This window comes from Heterocephalus glaber, unplaced genomic scaffold, assembly GCF_053883595.1.
Source record: "Heterocephalus glaber isolate CG9 unplaced genomic scaffold, H.glaber_assembly_v1.0 deba00001608, whole genome shotgun sequence".
Taxonomy (NCBI): Eukaryota; Metazoa; Chordata; class Mammalia; order Rodentia; family Bathyergidae; genus Heterocephalus; species Heterocephalus glaber.
This window is the reverse complement of record NW_028258379.1, coordinates 5,919,139-5,939,652: the sequence shown is the minus strand read 5'-3', so window position 1 is coordinate 5,939,652 and position 20,514 is coordinate 5,919,139. Positions and strand designations below refer to the sequence as shown.

The 20,514-nt window shown below is 43.8% G+C and overlaps 1 protein-coding gene across 2 annotated transcripts in view; it reads right to left on the bottom strand.

Annotated features, from left to right (window-relative positions):
* The window catches only part of Fntb (farnesyltransferase, CAAX box, subunit beta), an 86,609-nt gene that overhangs the window by 54,315 nt on the left and 11,780 nt on the right, over positions 1-20,514 (bottom strand). For both annotated transcript variants that reach the window (XM_004837401.3, XM_004837403.3), the window contains exon 2: positions 9,496-9,560. In XM_004837401.3, coding sequence (XP_004837458.2) covers positions 9,496-9,560 — 65 coding nt within the window. The remainder of the gene's footprint in view (positions 1-9,495; positions 9,561-20,514) is intronic.

The window sequence follows — 20,514 nt, the reverse complement described above, 5'->3', positions numbered from 1 at the left end:
TGACTGCATAGATTGTTACAAGGGTTTAATGCCTTTCTCACTGTTGTGGGTTTGTTTTGTTCTCCAGGGAGCGAGTTGTTACAAAGTGAGGCTGCCCCTGTTTGTCTCTTCCCCAGGTGCTGCCTGCCCTTCTGCTTTTCACCCTGAGGTAAAGCAGCATGGGGCCCTCACTGGAAGTGAAGTAGGTGCAGCCACCATGCTCTTGAGCTTCCCAGCCTCCAGAACCAGAAGTCATAGTAAACCTCTTTACTTTGTAAATTTCCCCATCTCAGCATTTTGTGATAACAACAGAAAATGGGCTAAGATAATGTGCAGACTGGGGATGTTTATCTGCACACAGGTGATGTGAGAGCTGCAGAAGATAAGAGAACAGACAGGAAAGACTGAATACAGAACTGTCAGAAGACCTGTCTTTAAGGACTTGGAGGAAGACAAGAAGCCAATGCAGTAACAGGGGAAGACAAAGCAGTGTCATGCCACAGGCAATCAGGGAACACAGATTTTGTGGAGGCATTTAACTGTGGTGGATGCTATTGCTAGACTGAGGAGAAACAAGACAGTGGCTGGCAACCTTGAGAGTGTCAGTGGAGCCAGCACATTGTAAAGGACAGGAGAAGCCAGACTCACTTCCTCTTTCAAAGGGCCAGCCAGTGGCCAGGCTTCCGTAAGCACCCATTCCGAGCAGGTGGAGGGGTGGCGCTGGGCCAGGCTGACTGCTCCACAGAGCCACAGCCCAGCCGTGGATACACGCAAGTACATGGCAAGCAGACTCCGTCCAATAAACGCTGTGGAAGGGTAGTGGGCTGTTCCAGCCTGCAGGAAGGCATGGTGGGTCACAGCAATCTTCCCAAAGAGAACGGGACTGAGGCTAAGGCCAGAGGACACAAGTTAGCCAGGCAAAATGGGGGAAACCATGGCATATGCAAGTCCATTTAGTCCAGAAGCTGGAGCAAAAAGTACAAGGGAGTGAGCAGAGAGAAGCCCGCCTGGAGAGGTACAAAGGTGGTAGATCATGCAGGACTTGTAAGTGCATTGAGCAGCTTGGCTTTACATCTAAGAGCAACTGGGAGTCAGTGAGCTACAGCATGGAGGAGGCTTGAAAACATGCTAAGCAAAAGATGCCAGTCATGAAGTATGTATAATTCTGCGTACACCAAATGTCCATAATGGAAAATCCTTAGAGACAGAAAGTACATTAGTGTAGGTTCCTAGGGTGGGGGGAGATGCAGGAGCTGGTGGACAGGGAGGGAAGTGGGGTTAAAGGGTACAGCTTTTCTTTTGGGATTGAGGAAAATGTTCTGACTTTTAACTGTGATGATGGTTGCACCATTCTGATTACATTAAAAACCAATGAATCGTCATAAATTGCCACAAAAACCCCACCAATGAATCATATGCTTTAAGTGACTGAATATATGAATTATCTCACTGAAAGTATCTTTCAAAAAACACAGGCAAATAACTTTTTGAAGGAGTTACCAAAGTATTGTAGGTAGCAGGAGATGTGAATCTGGCAATAGAAAGAATGTCACATCCTGAGACAGAAACGGTGGGTAAGTAGGAAGCCAGCCAAACCTAGGACTTTGAGGTGGGAAAAGGAGACAGGAAAGTCATGTGAGACTGTGTCCATTGTCTCAGGAATGAGAGGAGCCAAGATCACAGGAGACCTCAGTGGTGACTGCTGTAGGGAATCTACATGACATGAATAAAAGGACTAGAAGGCAACTGGGGATGGCATGGTGGAAGCTATGTAGTCTAAGGATGGCTACATAGTCTAAACCTTTGGCAAAGCCATCAGCAGGCCCTCTTTGGTGAGCTTTTCATCAATAACTTTCCTGGCACTTTTTAGCAGAACCAATGAAAGGGATGTGGTGGGAAGGACTGGCAAGACAGGAAGAGCAGAACAGGGCGTGGTGGTGCACTCCTATAATCCCAGCACTCAGGTGGCTGAGGCAGGAGGATCCCTGCAAGTTTGAAGCCAAACTAGGCTACATACATAGTGAGGTCAAGGCCAGCCTGAACAAAATAGTGAGACCATGTCTCAAAAACAAAGGAAAAAAAGATAGGAAGAACAGGAGGGTTAAGGAGGGAGGGCACAGCGGGAGGTAAACAAGTACTGAAGTAGCTCAGCACATGTGCTGGCCAGGCTGAGCAGCAGCCGCTCCAGCTGAAGTCATTTGAAGGTAAACTTCAACCACAACTGGGGGTACAGAAATTCCTTCTAGTGACTGTTCCCTCAGTGGAAACTTCTCTCATTGTCATTCATTTAATCTCTCTCTGTGTCTGTGTCTCTGTCTCTGTCTCTCTCTCTCTCTCACACACACACACACGCATGCACGCGTGTGTGCTTACATGCACACACGTACATTTTTTTTTTTAATTGAAAGGATATATCTATTGGCCAGGCAGAAACAGTAAGAACCTTACAGTTACAGGCTGAATTTTTCCCCCCAAATCTTATGTTGCAACTTTAACACTCAACATGATTTGGGTCCTTAAAGAGGGTTTTTTGTTTTTAGTATTTTTGAGATGCAGCCTCTCTGTCATTCAGGCTGGCCTTGAACTCAGTCTGGCCTTGAACTTGTGGTGATCCTGCCTCAGCCTCCAGAGTGCAGGCATGCACCATCCAGCCCAGTTTGAAGAGGTATTTAATGTCAAATGAGGACATAAGGGTGGGGCTCTAGCCCCAAAAGACCAGTGTTCTTATAAGAGGAGACGACAGCAGATAAGGGGGGAGGAGGCCATGTGAAGACACAGCAGGAAGGCAGTCGTCTGTGGGCCCCAGGGACAGGCCTAAGAGAATCCAATCCTTGGGGTGGATTTCCAGCATCCAGAACTGTAAGAAAATAAGTTTGCCGGTTTCTGAACACTCCGTCTTTGTTATGGTAGCCCCAGCTGACCAATACCCTTACCATTGCCTTATTTTCAGTTCGCCTGAATCCAAACATCTTTTCTGTGTAGGAAATTAAAGTGAGAACTCTTCACCCTTTCCCTGAACAATTCAGTCTCAAAACCAATTAGGTGGAACAGAACAAGGCAGGCTCTGTGGTGGGTGTGTGTGTGGGTGTGTGTGTGTGTGTGGGTGTGTGTGTATACAAGGAGAGCATGAGTGGATGAAGAGGGGACCTGTGTGACTGTATGGAGGGGATGGAAAATTGGGACACTCAGAGGGATGATCAAATAGGCAACTACATCAAGGACACTGGAAGGCACACAGAGCCGCATGTGCTAGGTGGTGATGTCACTGCCTCTCTACCTGGACCCTTCACAATGGCCCTCACCCTCTTCCCTCCCCCCTCATTTCAAGCCCTCACTGACACCTCCATTAACATGGCCTTTCTCGAGCTCTGTCCCCACACTCTGCCCCTCAGTCTGGAACACACTGACCACCCCTTAAATTAGCAACCCTCCCCACCCTGTGGGTCTCAGTTAAATGTCACTTTCCTTGAGAGGTGGTCCCCGACTCCCAGTCTCTGGTGGATCCTCCCTGCGACCCTCTCTTGTTGGTTGTATTTGTGCTCATCTGGTTAGTACCACCTCCCCCTGCAGGGGCGGCCTTGCCCATGTCTGCTGCCCAGGCCCAGCAGAGCACCTGGGCCTCTGGAGACCCTCCAGATCTTACTGCAGAATAAGCAAAAAGGAAAGATTTCGAGGGAGCACAGCAGAGTGGCATGAAAGAAAATACTTTTCCTCCAACCCAGCACCATCAGTTGGCTATAACAGATGACAGGGCAGGGAATTCTGTCCATTGCTAGCTCCCGGGAACTTTCTAACCCACTAAAGCCAAGGGCCTCACTCAAAAAGTAAGCACCAGACACATAATAAACCACCCAGGGGAGGTGGTTTGTTTGTAAGGACTTTGGAGAGAACATGAAGGAATGCACTTCCTAACTGATCAGAATTTGGAAGATTCTAAAGTAGCACTGTACATAGGACCAGCAGAAGACACAGAGGCCAAGCAGGTGCCTGCGCAAGAAGCACTTTGCGAGATTTAACTGGAACACACTTAACTCCCAGGGTGCTTTCAGTTCGGGGACATTGCATTTCTCACTTCCAAGAAGCACCAGATCATTTCTGCCCAAAAGAAAACAATTTAAAACTATATGTGAGTGTGAAGGAGCGCACATATGTATGTGTGTGTATGTGGTTTATACATTTAAGATTTAAAGCTAATGACAAATGGAAAAAGGTAAACTCATAAGAGTGTACAACAAGAATACCCATAATAAAAATTAACTTTCATAGGATGTGTGACAAACATCCTATTATGCAGATGCTGACAAAGCTATTAAAAGTATTATTAAAAAAACCTCCATAGCCAGGCATGGCTGTAATCCTGGCATGCATGTTGTAATCCCAGCACTTGGGAGGCTGAAGCAGGAGGATCACTTCGAGTTCAAGACCAGCCTGGGCTACATAGTGAGTTCAAGGTTAGCCTGGACTATACAGTGAGACCTTGTCGCAAAAATCGGGGGAAAAAGAAAGTATGCTCAAAAAGCTCTGTAGTGGGGCTGGGGACTTAGCTCAGTGGCACTGCGCCTGCCTTGCAAATGCAAGGTCCTGAGTTTGATGCCTGGTACTGGGCGGGGGGGAGCGCTGTAGTGTTGGGAGTGCAGTTCAGTGGTAGACTGCTCACTTAGCATGCACAAGGCCCTGGGTTGGATCCTCAGCACCAAAGATACAAAAACAAAACCAAAAACTCCTTGGGACTGACTCCCTCGCTCCAGGATAGGTTATAGTAAATATATTTCACAGCCATGGAGAAAGGAAAATCATTCCAGGGAAGGGGATTAATTGCAGAGCATGCAGCTCCAGCCTCAAATTTCAGCCAAATCTGCTAATCAGATTTGACTCTGGACGCTGAATTGGATGCCTGCTTCAGCATCACTGTACCATGCTAGACCTGTGTGTGGTCAGGGCTCCTGGCCCTGTGTGTGATTCTGTCCCCTCTGATCAGCACCAATGACTTCAGCACACAGACAGGCCATGTCATCCAGATCCATCGCTCATGTGCGAACATGCACTTCAGCCAACAGTGGAGGTTTGTTCCTGCATTATACTGTCAGGCTTTTAAATTCTGACTACTAAAGCATTAAACATTAAATCTGTGATAATAATTTAAAATTCTGATATATTTTCAGGTGTATTCTTTTTTGTTTGTTTGCAGCGTAGGGAATCAAACCCAGGACTTTGTCCTTGCTATGCAAGCATTGTACCACTGAGCCCCAGTGCCCAGATTTATTCTTATATCCTAGAAGTTCATTCTATGATGGTGATATTTGGCTTCAGCTTTATATTAATATGCTGATTTATGTACACAGCTATTCAGCCAAAATACACAGTATCTCTAACTTATTTATTTGGTACTGGGGATTGAACCCAGGGCTTCACACAGAGCTACATTCCCAGGACTTGACTCTCCCCTCTTTTTTCCCTTTCCTTTTCCCTTTCTCTCTCTCTTTTTTTTTTTTTTTTGTAATTTAAAATCTTTATTGATTAATGTTTTCTAGAAATATTGTTTTGTTGTTTTGTTTGGTACTGGGGATCAAAGTCGGGACCTTGAGTCTGCACGGCAGGCAGCAGAACCACTGAGCCAAATCCCCAGCACCAGAAATATTGTATTTTTAAATAAATCACCAAAGGCCAAATACTTCTCTCTCAATTCTTTTTTTCATGTGTTTGGGTTTTTGGGGGGAGGGGATTGAAGCAGGATCTTGCTAGGTAGTTATGAAATTCAGGCTGGCCTTGAACTCGCAGCAATCCTCAGGCCTCAGACTTTCAAGTGCTGAGATTACAGGCCTGCTCCACCATGCCTGGCTCGCTTCTCAATTCTTTTTTTTGGTACCAGGGATCAAACTTGGGACCCTGGGCTAGTGAGGCAGGAGGCAGAACCACTGAGCCAAATCCCCGGTCCTTCGCTTCTCAATTCTAAGCCACCAGGGGCTGGGGATTTAGCTCAGTGGTTCTGCTGCCTGTCTTGCAAGTGCAAGGACCCGAGTTCAATCCCCGGTACCAAAAAAAGAAAAAAAAAAGTTAATTCTAAGCCACCAAACATAATACTTATTTCCCCACCAAATATAATACTTATTTTTTAACTAATCAGTTTGTGATAGCTGTGAGTCTCAAACGATTTTTTTCAAACACTTTAAAAATACAAGATTAGGCCCAGGGATTTAGCTCAGTGGTCTCGCTGCCCACCGCGCAATCACAAGGACCCAAGTTCGATTCTTGGTACCCAAAAAAAAATACAAGCTCATAGGAGCAAACAGACCATATGTTGCAATTTTTTAAAAAAACAGGAAAAACCTTACTCTAACTGATCAAATCACCATCATCTGGATTCAGCCTTCTTCGCTGTAATGTCTTTGTTCACCAGCACTGCACACACGGGAGGCGTCCCCACAGACGTCCTCACGTCCCAGGTGCAGCTGGTGCATGCAGCAGCCAGGGCACAGAGAGGGGCCCTGCTGATGCAGTTCTACTCTTCAGCAGATACTTCTCTACTCTCTGCATCATCTTCATCTTTATCCTTGCAAGTCTTGACTGTTGCTATCAATAAAACAATTTTCTTCCCCATTCGCTCTCTTTCTCCTTTTTCTTCTTCACTAAAGCTTTACCTTCAGTGAAACTTTTCATCTCTTGATTGCTGAAGTACTCAAATACTTTTCCACTTTTGCCTTTCTTTGAAACAAACTCATCAGATATTCCTAGTGCTTTTAGTTTGTTAGAATAATGCTTTTCTGCTGCCATTCTCACATTTTTCTGAGAAACTCTTTCAAATAGTAGTGGCCTCATTTTTAGCTTTTCTTCTCCTTCTTCTAGTTCTTGTCGGTGTTCTCTCATCCTTTCCTTTTCACTCTTTCTGGAAGAGTTGCTAGGAACATCTTCCCTGACGGTTACTGGCTGAACTGCCTTTAAATTTAATTTATTCTAGTGCATTTTCTCTAATTTTGCCATAGTTTCTATGTGAGCCGCCTTCAGCTCTTCTAGTTTCTTGAAATACTACTCTTCATTAGAGTGGCACACATCAGAAAAGCTCACAATGTCGCCACAGTTTATACTTCTTTCCAGCACACAAAAGTTGGTGCTCGAATCAGCCGACACCCACGCAGGCCGTGACACCTTCTTCTCATCCTCTTCCTTCGAGGCGGCCACTGTCACCGCCAGGGCCACTAAAGGGTCTTCACGCTCGCACTGGGCGACCCGCACTCCGGTGTTGGGATTCACCGGCAGGTGGAGACTGGCCACTGCCAGTCTCGCCTCCTGGTTCGAGGCTGCCATCACCCCGCCCCTGAGGCTCAAGCGCCAGCGCTGGCCCGGGTCGGGTAAGCTGGCGCAGCCTCCACAGACCTGGCAGCTTTTTCTGTCTCTTTTTTCTTTTGAGACAGGGTCTAAGCTGCTGAATGGCCTAGGCTGGGCTTGAACCTGCAATCCTCCTATCTCAGCTTCCCAGGGTGCTGAGATTACAGGCATGTGCCACAGACCTGCTTAATATTAATTAGCATCTTTAAAAGACTAATTTTCATAGGCATCAAAGATAAAATGGCAAACTGTCTTTTCCTGAAGCAAATCGAGTTGTGTTTTACTTCCACAAGGATGCATGCCCAAAAGGAACACTTTTGTCTTCCACCCACACCTGACACCAGACCTATGACTCAGGGTCTCCTTTATCGTCCCCTCTGCCCAAAACAACTTCCTCCCCCAGACTGCAGCCTCTCAGTCTGTCTCTCAGTTTGAGTGAAGGAGTCAGAGGGCTCTATTCTGATGGTGAGTGAAAAAGAAATTGCCAAACAGTCAAAGGTCCATCTTGTGGGAAGCGCAGAGGTTATGGGTCCACAGAGGCCCCAGCAGGCGACAGTGACTCAGAGCCCCTCAGGTGAGTTGTCTGGGGACACAGCTGTTAACAACAAAGCCCCCTGAAAACAATCACACTCTCTCCCTCGACAAGTCTCACCAGTACTGGTGAAGCTGTGCACACACAGCTTATGCTCAGCAGTGGGGGACAGGGGTGCCATTACACCTAAGAGTGCTCACTCCCTCCAGCTGTTGAAATCAATGGCATCATTTGCTAATCTCCAGCTGCGGCTCATGACCAGAGGTATAATTTATCTTCCAGAGTCTGAGTTTGGGGTTAAGCCAGAGGTTTAGTCTAGAAGGCTGGCGAAAAACTCCTTTAGTCAGTCGATGCTTACCTCCTTGCCTTTCCCAGGGAAGGAAGATAAAGTAAACCTTCCCATCTGTCTTTCCCTACATGCACTTGCCTTTTCCACTTGTTTTCAGCAGTGACTAATTAGCAAGGCAAAACAAAACATTTAAGGAAATAGCGGCAAAATAGAATGATGGCCAAAAAAGGCACAAAGGGAACAAGACTGGAGCCATGTGTAATGTTCCATGAGCAGAGCGGCCAGACTCAGATGGTCTCCAGAAGTCGGGAGTCCGATGAAGAAGGTGAGGATGAACTGGAGACCCTACAGCTCCCTGGCTGTGGTGAATGAGCCAGCACCTCACCACACTTTGGAAACTGTCAAAGAGAAGTGTTTCATCATTAGGATAAAATGATGACCAAACATGGTTCTGGGCTACTGATCAATTCTGATGGCTGGACATACAACGCAGGATGGTTTCAGAGAAATATTTCAACTGAGAAGAAATAATTACTAAGGGATGAAATAACTGTATGAAATTCTAGTGTGATACATGACAAAATACTGGGGAAAAGGAAAAGTAAATGTTCAAGTAAAATATTTCTCCTGGAGCTGAAGATGTAGCTCAGTGGTTGAGCATTTGCCCAGCATGGCCCAGGGTTCAGTCCCCAGCTCCAAAAACACAAAAAATTTTTTTCTTCTTTTAATTCCCTTTTTAGAATTTCTGACCCTACAGAACATGAAGACTTCAATTTGCCAAGCTCCAAAAAGCACTGCATTCTTATCTGGAATTCTATCTTTGAGATCTGTGGCACAATTACCAAGGACAAGGCTGGAAGAAACTCAAATTTCTCAGTTTTCCAGTCAAAAAATTTAGGGCTAGGGGTGTAGCTCAGTGGTAGAACACTTACCTACCCCGAGTAAAGCCCTGGGTTCCATTCCCAGCACTGCAGAATAATAAAAGTTTACTAATATTAAAGGAATCGATCCATGGCTACCCTCCGGAGTCTATCTGCTTTAAAATGCAACAATTAAAAAGGGAAAAAGAGAATAATCATGTGAACACCAAAGCAGCAAGTCACAATTAATTAAAAACCTGAATTCCTCTCCCTATCTTCAAACCTCAGAGGTCAGGCCTTGAGAGCCGTCCCCACTGAACAGCTGGCAGCTCAGTCCCCGAGGAGTGTCTCCTCCCACAGTACACAGAGGCAGGAGCCGGGGTCACATGCACATCCAAGCAGCCACAAGGTCAGGAAACACGGGTCTGCAGCAGATGCTCCCCGTGGAAAGACAACGGTTCCCACATGGGAGGGGCCCTCCCAGGCCCTCCACAGTCCTACCCACAGCTTACCTCGGTACAAGGTGGTTGAACTTGTAAGAATTGAAGATTTCCTGGATCTTTTCTTCTACTTTGGCCTGGTAAAGATGCAGGACATGGGAGAGAGAAAACAAAGAGAAATGAGACCACTACCAACTTTTCCTCCATGTTTAGACAAATACCTATTAGGGGGAGTTGCTCAGCGTACTGCAGTATTCAAGACTGAATTCAGAGGCTCTACAGGATGACAGGGTTGACAGGCTCAGGACAGAGTGGGGGATGTGGATGAATGAGTCATCTGCACCCTGCTCTCATCAAACTGACTCCTCCAGTGACCGAATCCATGACATCCAAACTGTAACTGTGGCTGCCCTTTTGTGAGCTGTCCTCTGGCTTCTGGTTTTTTTTTAATTTTATTTTATTGGTACATTCATTGGAAATTTGCACCTTTACAGAATCTCTCTTGGTTCTTACTTTCCCCCCTTCTCCTGCCCTCCCTTCAACCCCTCCATCCCTCCCTATTTACAAAGACTTTGTTTCCATTTTTTCATTTTCTAATATTAATTCCATTCCCTTCTTTCCTTCCCCTACCTTTCCAACTTCCCCTTCCCTTTTACCCCTTTTCTTCCTATTTCACATTACCTATTATACCTTTTAGTCCTTATTTACACTTTCAGTTTCTCACACTAGAGAAACTATTCAGTATTTACACATGTGTGTCCTATTTATTTCACTTAAGAGTATTGCCTCAATGTGCATCCATTTAGCTATAAATGTCTCTAATTTCTCATTTTTTATGGCTGAGTAACACTCCATTTTATTTAAAAACCACATTTTCTTTATCCAGTCTCCAGTTGATGGGCAATTGGGGTGCTTCCAAGTTTTACCTATTACAAACTGTGCTGCTATGAACATGGGAGCACATATATCACTGTGGTATGATTCTTTTAATTCTTTGGGGGAGATCCCCAGCAGGGGAATAGCTGGGTCAAATGGGACTTCCAGTCCTAGTTCTTTGAGCTATCTCCATACTGATTTCCACAGTGGTTGCACCAGTCTACACTCCCACCAACAGTGGAGCAGGGTTCCTCTTTCCCCACAGCCCTGCCAGCATTTGTTATTGGTTGATTTCATGATAGCAGCCATTCTTTCTGGACTGAGGTGGAATCTCAGCGTTGTTTTCATTTGCATCTCTCGAATGACCAGTGATGTTGAACATTTTTTCATATGTTTATTTGCTATTTCTACTTCTTTGTCTGAGAAATGTCTATTCATTTCAGATACCCATTTTTAGATTGGGTCTTTAAATTTGGGAGGTCTGATCTTTTTAAGTTCTTTCTAGATTCGAGATAGTAGACCTTTGTCTGAGAAACAGCAGGTGAAGATTTTTTTCCCACATTGTGGGTTGTCTGTTCACACTGCTGGTGGTTTCTCTTGCTGTGCAGAAGCTTTTTAATAAGAAGAGATCCCACTTGTTGATTGTGCTAGTTCACTGGCAACTGAGGTTTTGTTTATAAAATCTTTTCCTACACCAATGTCTTCAAGAGTTCTACCTAACCTCTTCCAGCCGATTCAGCATTTCTATTTTAATATTTAGATCTTTAATCCATTTTGATTTTAGTTTAGTGCATGGTGAGAGATATAGGTCTAGTTTTAATCTTTGACTAGTTGAAATCCAGTTTTTCCAGCATCATTTATTAAAGAGGCTATCTTTCCTCCATTGAGGGTGTTTGGCTCCTTTGTCGAAGATGAGATGGCTGAGTGTGTCTGGAGTTGTTTCAGCATACTCTAATATGTTCCATTGATCCTCAGGTCTGTTTCTTTGCCAGTACCATGCTGTTTTCATCACAGTAGCTTTGTAGTATAGTTTCATGTTGGGGGTTGTGATACCCCCTGCCATGTCTCTGTTACCTAGAATTGTTTTTGCTATCCTGGGTCTCTTCTTGTGCCAAATGAATTTTTGGATTGTTTTCTCAAGGTCCGTGAAGTATGCTGCTGGGAATTCAATTGGGATTGAATCTATATAGCAGTTTTGGAAGTATGGCCATTTTCACTATGTTGATCCTTCCTACCCAGGAGCAGGGGATCTCTGACTTCTATCTTTGCCCAGCATTCTAAAGAAAAGCCACACCTAAATGATTAAGATGTTGCTAAATAACCTTTCTTTCAATTAATAGCCCCTAAGGAATTCTGGTGACCTTCATATAACATTAGAATGTGTAATGCCCCTCTTTGCTTATGCTTTAATTATGTGCATCAACTAACATAAGGTGTGTAATGTGCTGTGATGTTTAAGAAAAATAATATTTGTCTAAAAAATTACAGGAACTAGTCCCAGCAGATCAAGGTAGATTGAAATGTTTAGGCCTCCAGATTAAAATATAAATAAAATAGAGGGCCAGGGATTTAGCTAGTGGCACCATGCCTGCCTCAAAAGCACAAGGTCCTGAGTTTGATCCCCGGTACCAAATAAATAAATAAATAAAATAAAAAAGGAGACACATGCTCAACATGACAAAGACCCTGTTTGGCACACAGACTTTCTGCCCATTGCTCCGGGATCTCCCTTTCATATACCTGAGTTCTCTAAGATGCTCTTTTTTGGCTGAAAGCAATGAAAACTCCTTCCCATGTTCTCAGGGTACCAACCCTTGATTAACCTACTTTCTTTCCCAACCCTCTTTTCCCAAGTATTAGCTTTAAAGTGGTGAGCAGATGGATCCAGTACTGGACTTGGGTCCAGTAAAGAAACAATGGCAGTTTTTTTGTTTGGCTCCCTGGCACCAGTCACTCAGAGATCAGGTGAAGACTGAATCCACCCCAAAATATGCCTCAATGCCATAAGGATTATTTTAAGGAACTGCTGACACAGGAGAACCTCTGAAAAACAGAGGTCACCCTTTTGTAAGGGAAATTCACATCTATAAAGGAAATCTCAATTTGTAAGAGGGTCTCCTCTCTGTACCCAGAAGAGAAAGAAGACTAAATCATAAGAAACTCTAATCAGTGAAGAAGGCAAATAATTAAATCACATAACAAAACTTATTCTTGTTTGCTTTTCCTGGTCACCTCCCTATAACTGGCCTCTTTCACACTCTCTGTTTTTAGTGGAAGATACTATGTAAGTGGCATTCTGGGCCACCTCTTTTGGAGTTACTCACTTTTCTGCATGTATCTCCCATGTTTATATGACATGTGTATGCTAAAACATGTCTGGTTTTCTTTTGTTAATCTACCTTTTGTTACAGGGGTCCCAGATAAGCAAGAACTTAGAGTAATAGAGGGAAATGATTCTTTTCCTCCTATGGTTTTGTTTTGTTGCAGTGCTAGGAACTGAACCAAGGGCCACACACATAGAAGGCAAGTGCTCTATCACTGAGCCCTTAACGATTTATCCTTGTCTGCTCTAGTTTGGGTGTTCTATTAACCAGCCTCTCTCAGATACACAATTAATTCCTGCCACTCATTTTGACTGTCAGATTAAACGGTTTAAATAAAAGTATGAAAACCATCTAAGGAATTTATAAAAAACATCAACTGCTAGGGCTGGCGATTTAGCTCAGTGATTCCACCGCCTGCCTTGTAAGCGCAAGGACCTGAGTTCGATCCCCCATACCAAAAAAAAAGAAAAAAAAAAAATCAACTGCTGAAACATTAAAGAAATAGCAAATCTAGTTCTGTGCCACACAGAGAATTCCATGGTCCCACAAAACATAGAGTCTCAGAGAAGAAATCACAAAAGAAGCCACATCTGTCTCCTCTGAAGACAATAGCATAATGTGGGCTTGCAATAGAGTTTTTGTAAGGACAAGAGTATGGAGAAGGGGGAGGAGACACATGCTCCTGATGTCAAAGACCCTGTCTGAGTGAGGGGGCTGACCAGCCAGAGACAGGACTTCACTTTTCTCCCCCCGCTCCCCCATACCAGGAATCAAACTGAGGACCTTGCGCTTGCCAGGCAGGCTCGGCGCCACTGAGCTACATCCCTGGTCCTCCCATTCTTTATCTTTGTAGTGAAGCATATTCTCTTTGAGATTGCAAAACATATACTCCCTGGAAAAAAAATTGGGGGGAGATGGTGATATTGCAGATTGAATTCTTGTACACTAGACAAATGCTCTACCACTGAACTACACCCTCAGGCCTCCCTGGGCAACTTTAAAAAAAAAAGAGCGATCATCTATTTCTGAAACTTCCACGGAGTTAGAGCTTCTCGTCTCTTTAACCAGAGACAAACAAATTATTTGTGATGATGAGGGAAGCAATCTCAAATGGCAGCCAACCTAAAGTTAATTTATATTTCTTTTTAGGATATGCTCTAGTATTTGTATTTGAATACGAATTTGCAGAGTGAACTAGTTAAGAATTTATGATATATCAAAAAATATGCTGAAGTCGTCATGAGGACCTGAGTTGTCCCAGCCGGGCGTGGTGGCTCATGCCTGTTATCCCAGTACTGTGGGAAGCAAAGGCAGGAAGGATCACCAGTTCCAGCCCAGCCTGGGCAACTTTAGTGACTTAATGAGATCCTGTCTCAAAAAAAAATTTTTTTTAAGGGCTAGGGATGTAGCTCAGTATGTAGGCCCTGGGTTCAATTCCTAGTACCACAAAAAGTAAGTGGTCCCATATTCCCATAATTATTTTTCCATTCCAGACACTCACATGGGACTTATATAAAGTACCACCTAAATGGCATACAGAGAGCATTTTTCCACCATGCCTTCCTTAGCTGTGAACTGAATGGAACAGAAAAATATACAAGAAGCATATGTCAGTAAGATCATTAAAGATTTTCCCAGATATAGTATTATATCTGAGTTGGTGAATTCTGAATGAAATAAGACCAACTGGGTGGAAAATTCACTTCCTTTGCCCAAACACAAGCCTATGCAAGTCCATATGACTTCACAATATTCACGGACTAATGGACAAGTCCCTCTTTTCCCTAGCAGTCTGACTCTTGGAAGCCTGGAGAGAAAACCTTCCAGTCAAGAATTCCTGAAGGAGAAGTCCCATTTTCCACTCTCACTCAAGGAACATAAGCAGCCAAGGACTAGACAAGGAAAGCAGGTTTATTTCGTCAGTAATGTACCTGACAGAAAAATGCAGTATGTCCTACTGTGACGTGGAAAATGCTAGACGTACTCCCCATATAGTGCCCTTCTTCTTCGGGTTTCCTAATCACTCTTCTTCAGAATGAACAACTGATATTCCAATGCCGTTAGTAACTGACTCATATTGAAAAAGTGAGTTATGAATTCTGATAGACACTTGAGTCTTACAGGTCAGCTGCTGACAAAAATGAACAAAATTTATTTTCTCTTAAGAACTGGTCAAGAACATCTTTATTGAGATATAGTTTGTATACTATTCACTCGTTAAAAAAATACAAATCAATGGCTTTTAGAAAAAGCTGAAAAAAGTTCTAGATTTTGGAGTATTTCTGATTTTGGAGGTTCAGATTCAGGATGGTCAACTGGTAAAGTCTGTGCAATTATTCCTAAACCAGAAAAACTCCAAAGGCTGGAACACTTCTTCTCCCAAGCATTCCAGCAGAGGATATTCAATTACATTATTTTCCTAAAAAAAAAAAAAATTACATTATTTTCCTGAATAATATCTCATTATATGGTTGTGTCACATTTTACTTATTGATTTATCATGTGATGGAGATTTCAGCTGTTTCTGGTTTTTGACTATTATAAAAATGTTCCCATGAACTGTTCGGGCTCAGAAGATACAGAAGGTGATAACCCGACATATGGTCCTTTGGTGCTTGAGTGCTCTACACTGAAGGATGCTGGGACAGCAAGGTCTCTCTCACACCTTCACCTGCCCTCCAGTCTGCGGCCCCTCTCCCTCCTCTGGGGAGAGGCACGGAAACCAGAATTCTTCACAAAAGCAGGTCACTGAAACTAGAACTCCTATCGCCAAACAAGCCATAAACCCCAGCAAGGTCGCTACCTTTCCCTGGAAGACACTCATCCCAGAGAGGCCCTGGCCCATGCCTGGGGAAGGAATGCTGAGAGGGTAAGAACTGGCCAGCCTACAGTGCCCTCCCCTCAGTCTGCTTCTGTCAGATCGGACCCTCTGTCCATCACATTTCCACATGGAAACCCAAGCATAAACACAGATGGTTTCCTTGGGTCTTTATTTCTTTTGTTTATTGTGTTTAGTTTTCCTGGCACATTTGCAGTACGTGTTTACGCTCCTTGTGTGAAGGTGGTGCACACCTCAATCCTTTCTTCATCCGCTTTTCCCTCTTCTCCTCACGTCTCCCTCATTCTCTTGGTTCCTTTCCCATTTGCAAAAGATCTACTGCCCTATTTCCTATGGCTCTTTATTTCTGCAGGCTTCTGTATCTCTCTCTCTCACACACACACACACACGCACACACACACGCACGCACAAACTTCCATTAAACCAATTTGCCATGCTTTTCTCGTGAACTTGTCTTTCGTTGCAGGGGTGTCACCTGTGATTCTTGTGATGACTAGGTAAATGTGCTGCACTGTTTCTGCAGCATGGAGCTTTCCTGCCCAAGTTTTGGAAAGGACATGTCTTTCACTTCTCTTGGGCAGATACCTAGGAGCGGAACTGCTGCATCCTATGGTTGGTTCTTTGAGGAACTACCAGACTATTCTCCACAGCAGTGGTAGCCTTTTACATTTCCACCAGCAGCATAGAAAGCTTCCACTTTCTTTACATCCTCACCAGCAGCTTCACATCCTCACAGACAATCCACTATTTTTTTTTTTTTGGTACTGGGGATCGAACTCAGGATCTTGTGCTTTCAAAGCAGGCAGTGGAACCACTGAGCTAAATCCCTGGCCCAATCCACTATGTTTTTGATTATAGGTGTCCTGGGGTATGGGAAGGTAGTCATTATGGCTTTGACTGGCATTTCCCTGATGGCAGATGTTGAGCATTTTTAATATGCTGATTGGAATTTGTGTATCTTTTTCAGAGGAAAGTCTGTTTAGATACTTTGGTCATTCTTTATACAGTCCAGATACAAATCTCTAATCAATATACAATTTCCAAAAACTTACCTCTATTCTGTGGGTTTTCTTTAGGAACTGGGTTCTATCCTTCCCTTCCTCTCCCTTTCTCCATTTTCCCTCCCCCTCCTCCTCCTCCTCCTTCTCTTCCTCCTCCTCCTCCTTCTCTTCCTCCTCCTCCTCCTTCTCTTCCTCCTCCTCCTCCTTCCTCTTCTCTCTCTCTCTCTCTCTTTCTACAGTACTGGACATGCCCAGGTACTACAGAGGCTGAGGCAAAAGAATATGAGACCTTGTCTCAAAATAAAAAATAAATCAGTGGTGCCGCACCTTTCTGGCAAGCGCAAGGTCCTGAGTTTGATCCCCAGTACCAAAAAATAATAAATAAATGAATTAAAAAGGGCTGGGGATATATCTCAGCTCTCTCAGGGTTCAATCTTCAGTACTGAAAGAAAGAAAAATTTTCTTTAAAAAAAGGAGAAGGGCTGGGGATTTAGCTCAGTGGTTCCGGCGCCTACCTCGCCAGTGAAAGGTCCCAAGTTTGATCCCCTGGTACCAAAAAAAAAAAAAAAAAGTAAAAAAAAGGAGAAAATATCACCTCAGAGCACACAGTATGCTTTCTAAGAACAGTTAGCAGGGCTTGGGGTACAGCTCAGTTGTACAGCATGCTTAGCAATGCATAAGCCCTTAGGCTCAGTCTCCAGCATCAAAAACCCAAAACAGGGCCAGGGATTTAGCTCAGTGGTTCCACTGCCTGCCTCAAAAGCACAAGGTCCTGAGTTCGACCCTGGTACCAAAAAAAAAAAAAAAAAAAGTCCAGTGAAACCTTAAAAAGAAAAAAAAAAAACCAAAACAACAATAACAAAACCTTAGCAATAAACCTGTAAAGTTTTTGACAAACAGTAATGAATTAGTAAAGAAATAAAAGCCAGGAGTGGTGATGCACACCTATAATTCTAGCACTCTGGAAGGCTGAAGCAGGAGGATCACAAGTTCCAGCCTCACCTTGGCAACTTAATGACTTAGCAAGACCCTGCTCCCTGCCCTCCAAAAAACCTGGGGATGTAGCTTAGTGCAAAGGCCAAGGTTCAATCCAAACTAAAAATAAAAATAAAAAGCATTCATCTGAGGAAGAGAAAATCAAAAGAATTTCCCAAATATGTAGTATTTTTTTATTTTTGTTTTTTTGAGACAAGGTCTCGCAAGGTAGTTTAGGCTGGCCTTGAACTCACTATGTAGTCCAGGCTGGCCTCAAGCTCATGGTGACCTTGCTGCCTCAGCTCCCAAGTGCTGGGATTACAAACAAAAAAATCTGTGTGACTTCCACAGGTACCATCACATGCAACGTCTTTGGCATACAGATCATTTTGAGCCAGTGGCCACTGAGAAGCAGCAGATGCAAGAAAAGCTCCGCAACAGGGCACACATTTCCCTTTTAGAAGTGAAGTTTATTTACTTTCTAAAAACTGTTTCCTTTTCTCTTCCCAAGAAGTAGGAGGCTCTGTACTAATCACTGAAGAAGCACCAAAATAACTGCTTACCAAACCTTTCTAAATAACTCTTGCTGGCCATACTTTCTCTGATCTCTTCCCATAACTTGCCTCCCCTGCCCAGCAGCCCCAGACCGCTTCCCTGCTCAGCCTAAGACATGACATGGGCCCCCGTTCTAAGCCCCTTCCGGCTGCTCACTGTGGGCACTCCTGTGTGTACACGCATGATGCACGAGGTAATAAATTTGTTTTTCCTCTTGTCAATCTGTCTTTCACACATCTAATTCCAAGGCTCCAGCCAGAGAACCTAAGCTAGGCAGAGGAAAAGGATTTTTCCCTCCCCTTCCCTCCTCTGGAAGAGGACTCTTGGAAGTGTGTGCCAAGAACCTTTTCCCTTTGCTGCTTTCACTTTGTATTTTTTCGCTGTAATAAATCATAACCATGAATATAACTATACGCTGAGTAATCAGAGTCCTTCAAGTGAATCATTAAACCTAGAGGTGGCTTCCAACACACTACCAGAACGAGAACTTCAGCCTTTGGGGCAGAATTATGGGAAGAAGTCATGACTGCGTAACATTTATATGCAAGATCTGTAATTAATTCCTTTTGAAAGTTTATTAAGGGCTGGGGATTTAGCTCAGTGGTGCCGCTGCCTGCCTCAAAACCGCAAGGTCCTGAGTTTGATCCCTGGCACCAAAAAAAAACAAAAGAAAGAAAGTTTATTAAAATCTTCACTTTCAGTACCGGGGAACTGGGCTAGGGTGTAGCTGAAGGGAAGACTAGGCCTAGCATGTGTGAGGCCTAGTTTCAACTCCCAGCACTGCAAAAAGAGAAGTAAAGAAAAAAGAAAGAAATATTGGAGAAGTGGGGCTTTTTTTTTTTTGAAACAGGGTTTTTCTATGCAGTTCAGGCTGGCCTCAAAGTGGCAGTAATCCTCCTGTCTCAGCCTCCCAAGTGCTGGGATTACAAGGATGAACCACCATGCCTGACTTGTTGTTTTTCATTTTTTATTTTATTTTTTTTAAAGTTACCTAAATCACGAAGAACTGTAAACATTCTATAGCTCTTAAATCTGAACTCAGGGAAAAAAATCAATTTCCATCTTCTATACAGGGAAGTCAAGGCACGCCCACTTTCCCTGGACTCCCTTTATCCTCGGTGTCCATGTTACCTTTCTCTCCCAAAGGAACTAAGTATTCTATTTAATCTCTCCTTTCTGTGTAGGAGCCCCACAGGCAAGGCTATGAAGCAAAGGCCACTGAAGGCTTCCATAGCAACAGATAATTTTCTTCTACATAAACAGCACAGGGCTGTGGGCTCATTTCCCTTGGGCACAGGACACACATATCACAACCCTGCTAATGAAAGAGATACAGTTCTCCTGGGAGGAGGATGAAGGTCTAAAGTAACCAATCTGCCTCAGAAACTGCTATGTGAAAATGTTACAAGAAAGGCTACCAGGATCACTTACGGAAACCTTAGTCCCAAGATATTAGCTCTTCAAAAACTTTTTTCCCTGGGTGTTGGGGACTGAACCAGGGCCTCTAGTATACAAGGCCAGCCTGCAAGTGCCCTCCACTGAGCCACACCCCAGGCTTGCTCTTCAAAATTTAAAAAGTTTGAAATAAAGAGTTTTATGATTGGATCTGCTTCACACACACACACACACACACACACACGCACACATATAAAAAGATCTTGGGACAACTGGGGAAATTTAAAAGTGCACTAAATATTGAATAGTATTATAGAATTATTTTTAATTTCTGAGGTATGATGTTATTGTCCAATAGGTAGAAGAATGCCATTCTTAGGAGATGATGTATTCATCTTTCTGGGATTCTGAAAAAAATTATATACACGATACACACATATTTATACATATATGCACGTATGTATTATATACACATATAAACACATGTATCAAAAGAAAAATTGTGTCTTGGTATCTTGGCTAGATTATCCATGGATTATCATCACCTTTGTCCTTAACTATTAAGAGTTAAGGGCTGAGGATTTAGCTCAGTAGCGTTCCACATGCCTTGCAAGCACAAGGTCCTGAGTTTGAAATTCCACTATGACTACCTTATTCAGGTATAAGAAAGATTGGGGGTGGGGGGCAGTCCTGGAGACTGACCTCAGAGCCTTTGCACTGACTACATCCCTAGTTCTTTTTGTTTTTTGAGATAGGGTCTCACTAAGTCACTAAATTGCCCAGGTTGAGCTTGTACTTGTAATCCTCCAGCTTTGCCCTCCCAGAAGTCCTGAGATTGCAGGCATGCACTGGCACACCAGGCCATAAGAAAGATTTTTTAAGAAGTCAAACAGATCTGTACACACAGATAAAACACATTTATATGTACAATAGATAAATAAATGCTTAAACCAGTTAGAAAGTGTTTCTGATAATTTGAAAACCATGACAATGAAAGCCAGGCATGGTGGCGCACGCCTGTAATCCCAGCACGCAGGAGGCTGAGGCAGGAGGATCGCCACAGGTTTGAGGCCACCCTGGGCTCCATGGTGAGTTCAAGATCAGCCTGAACATAGTGAGACCCTGT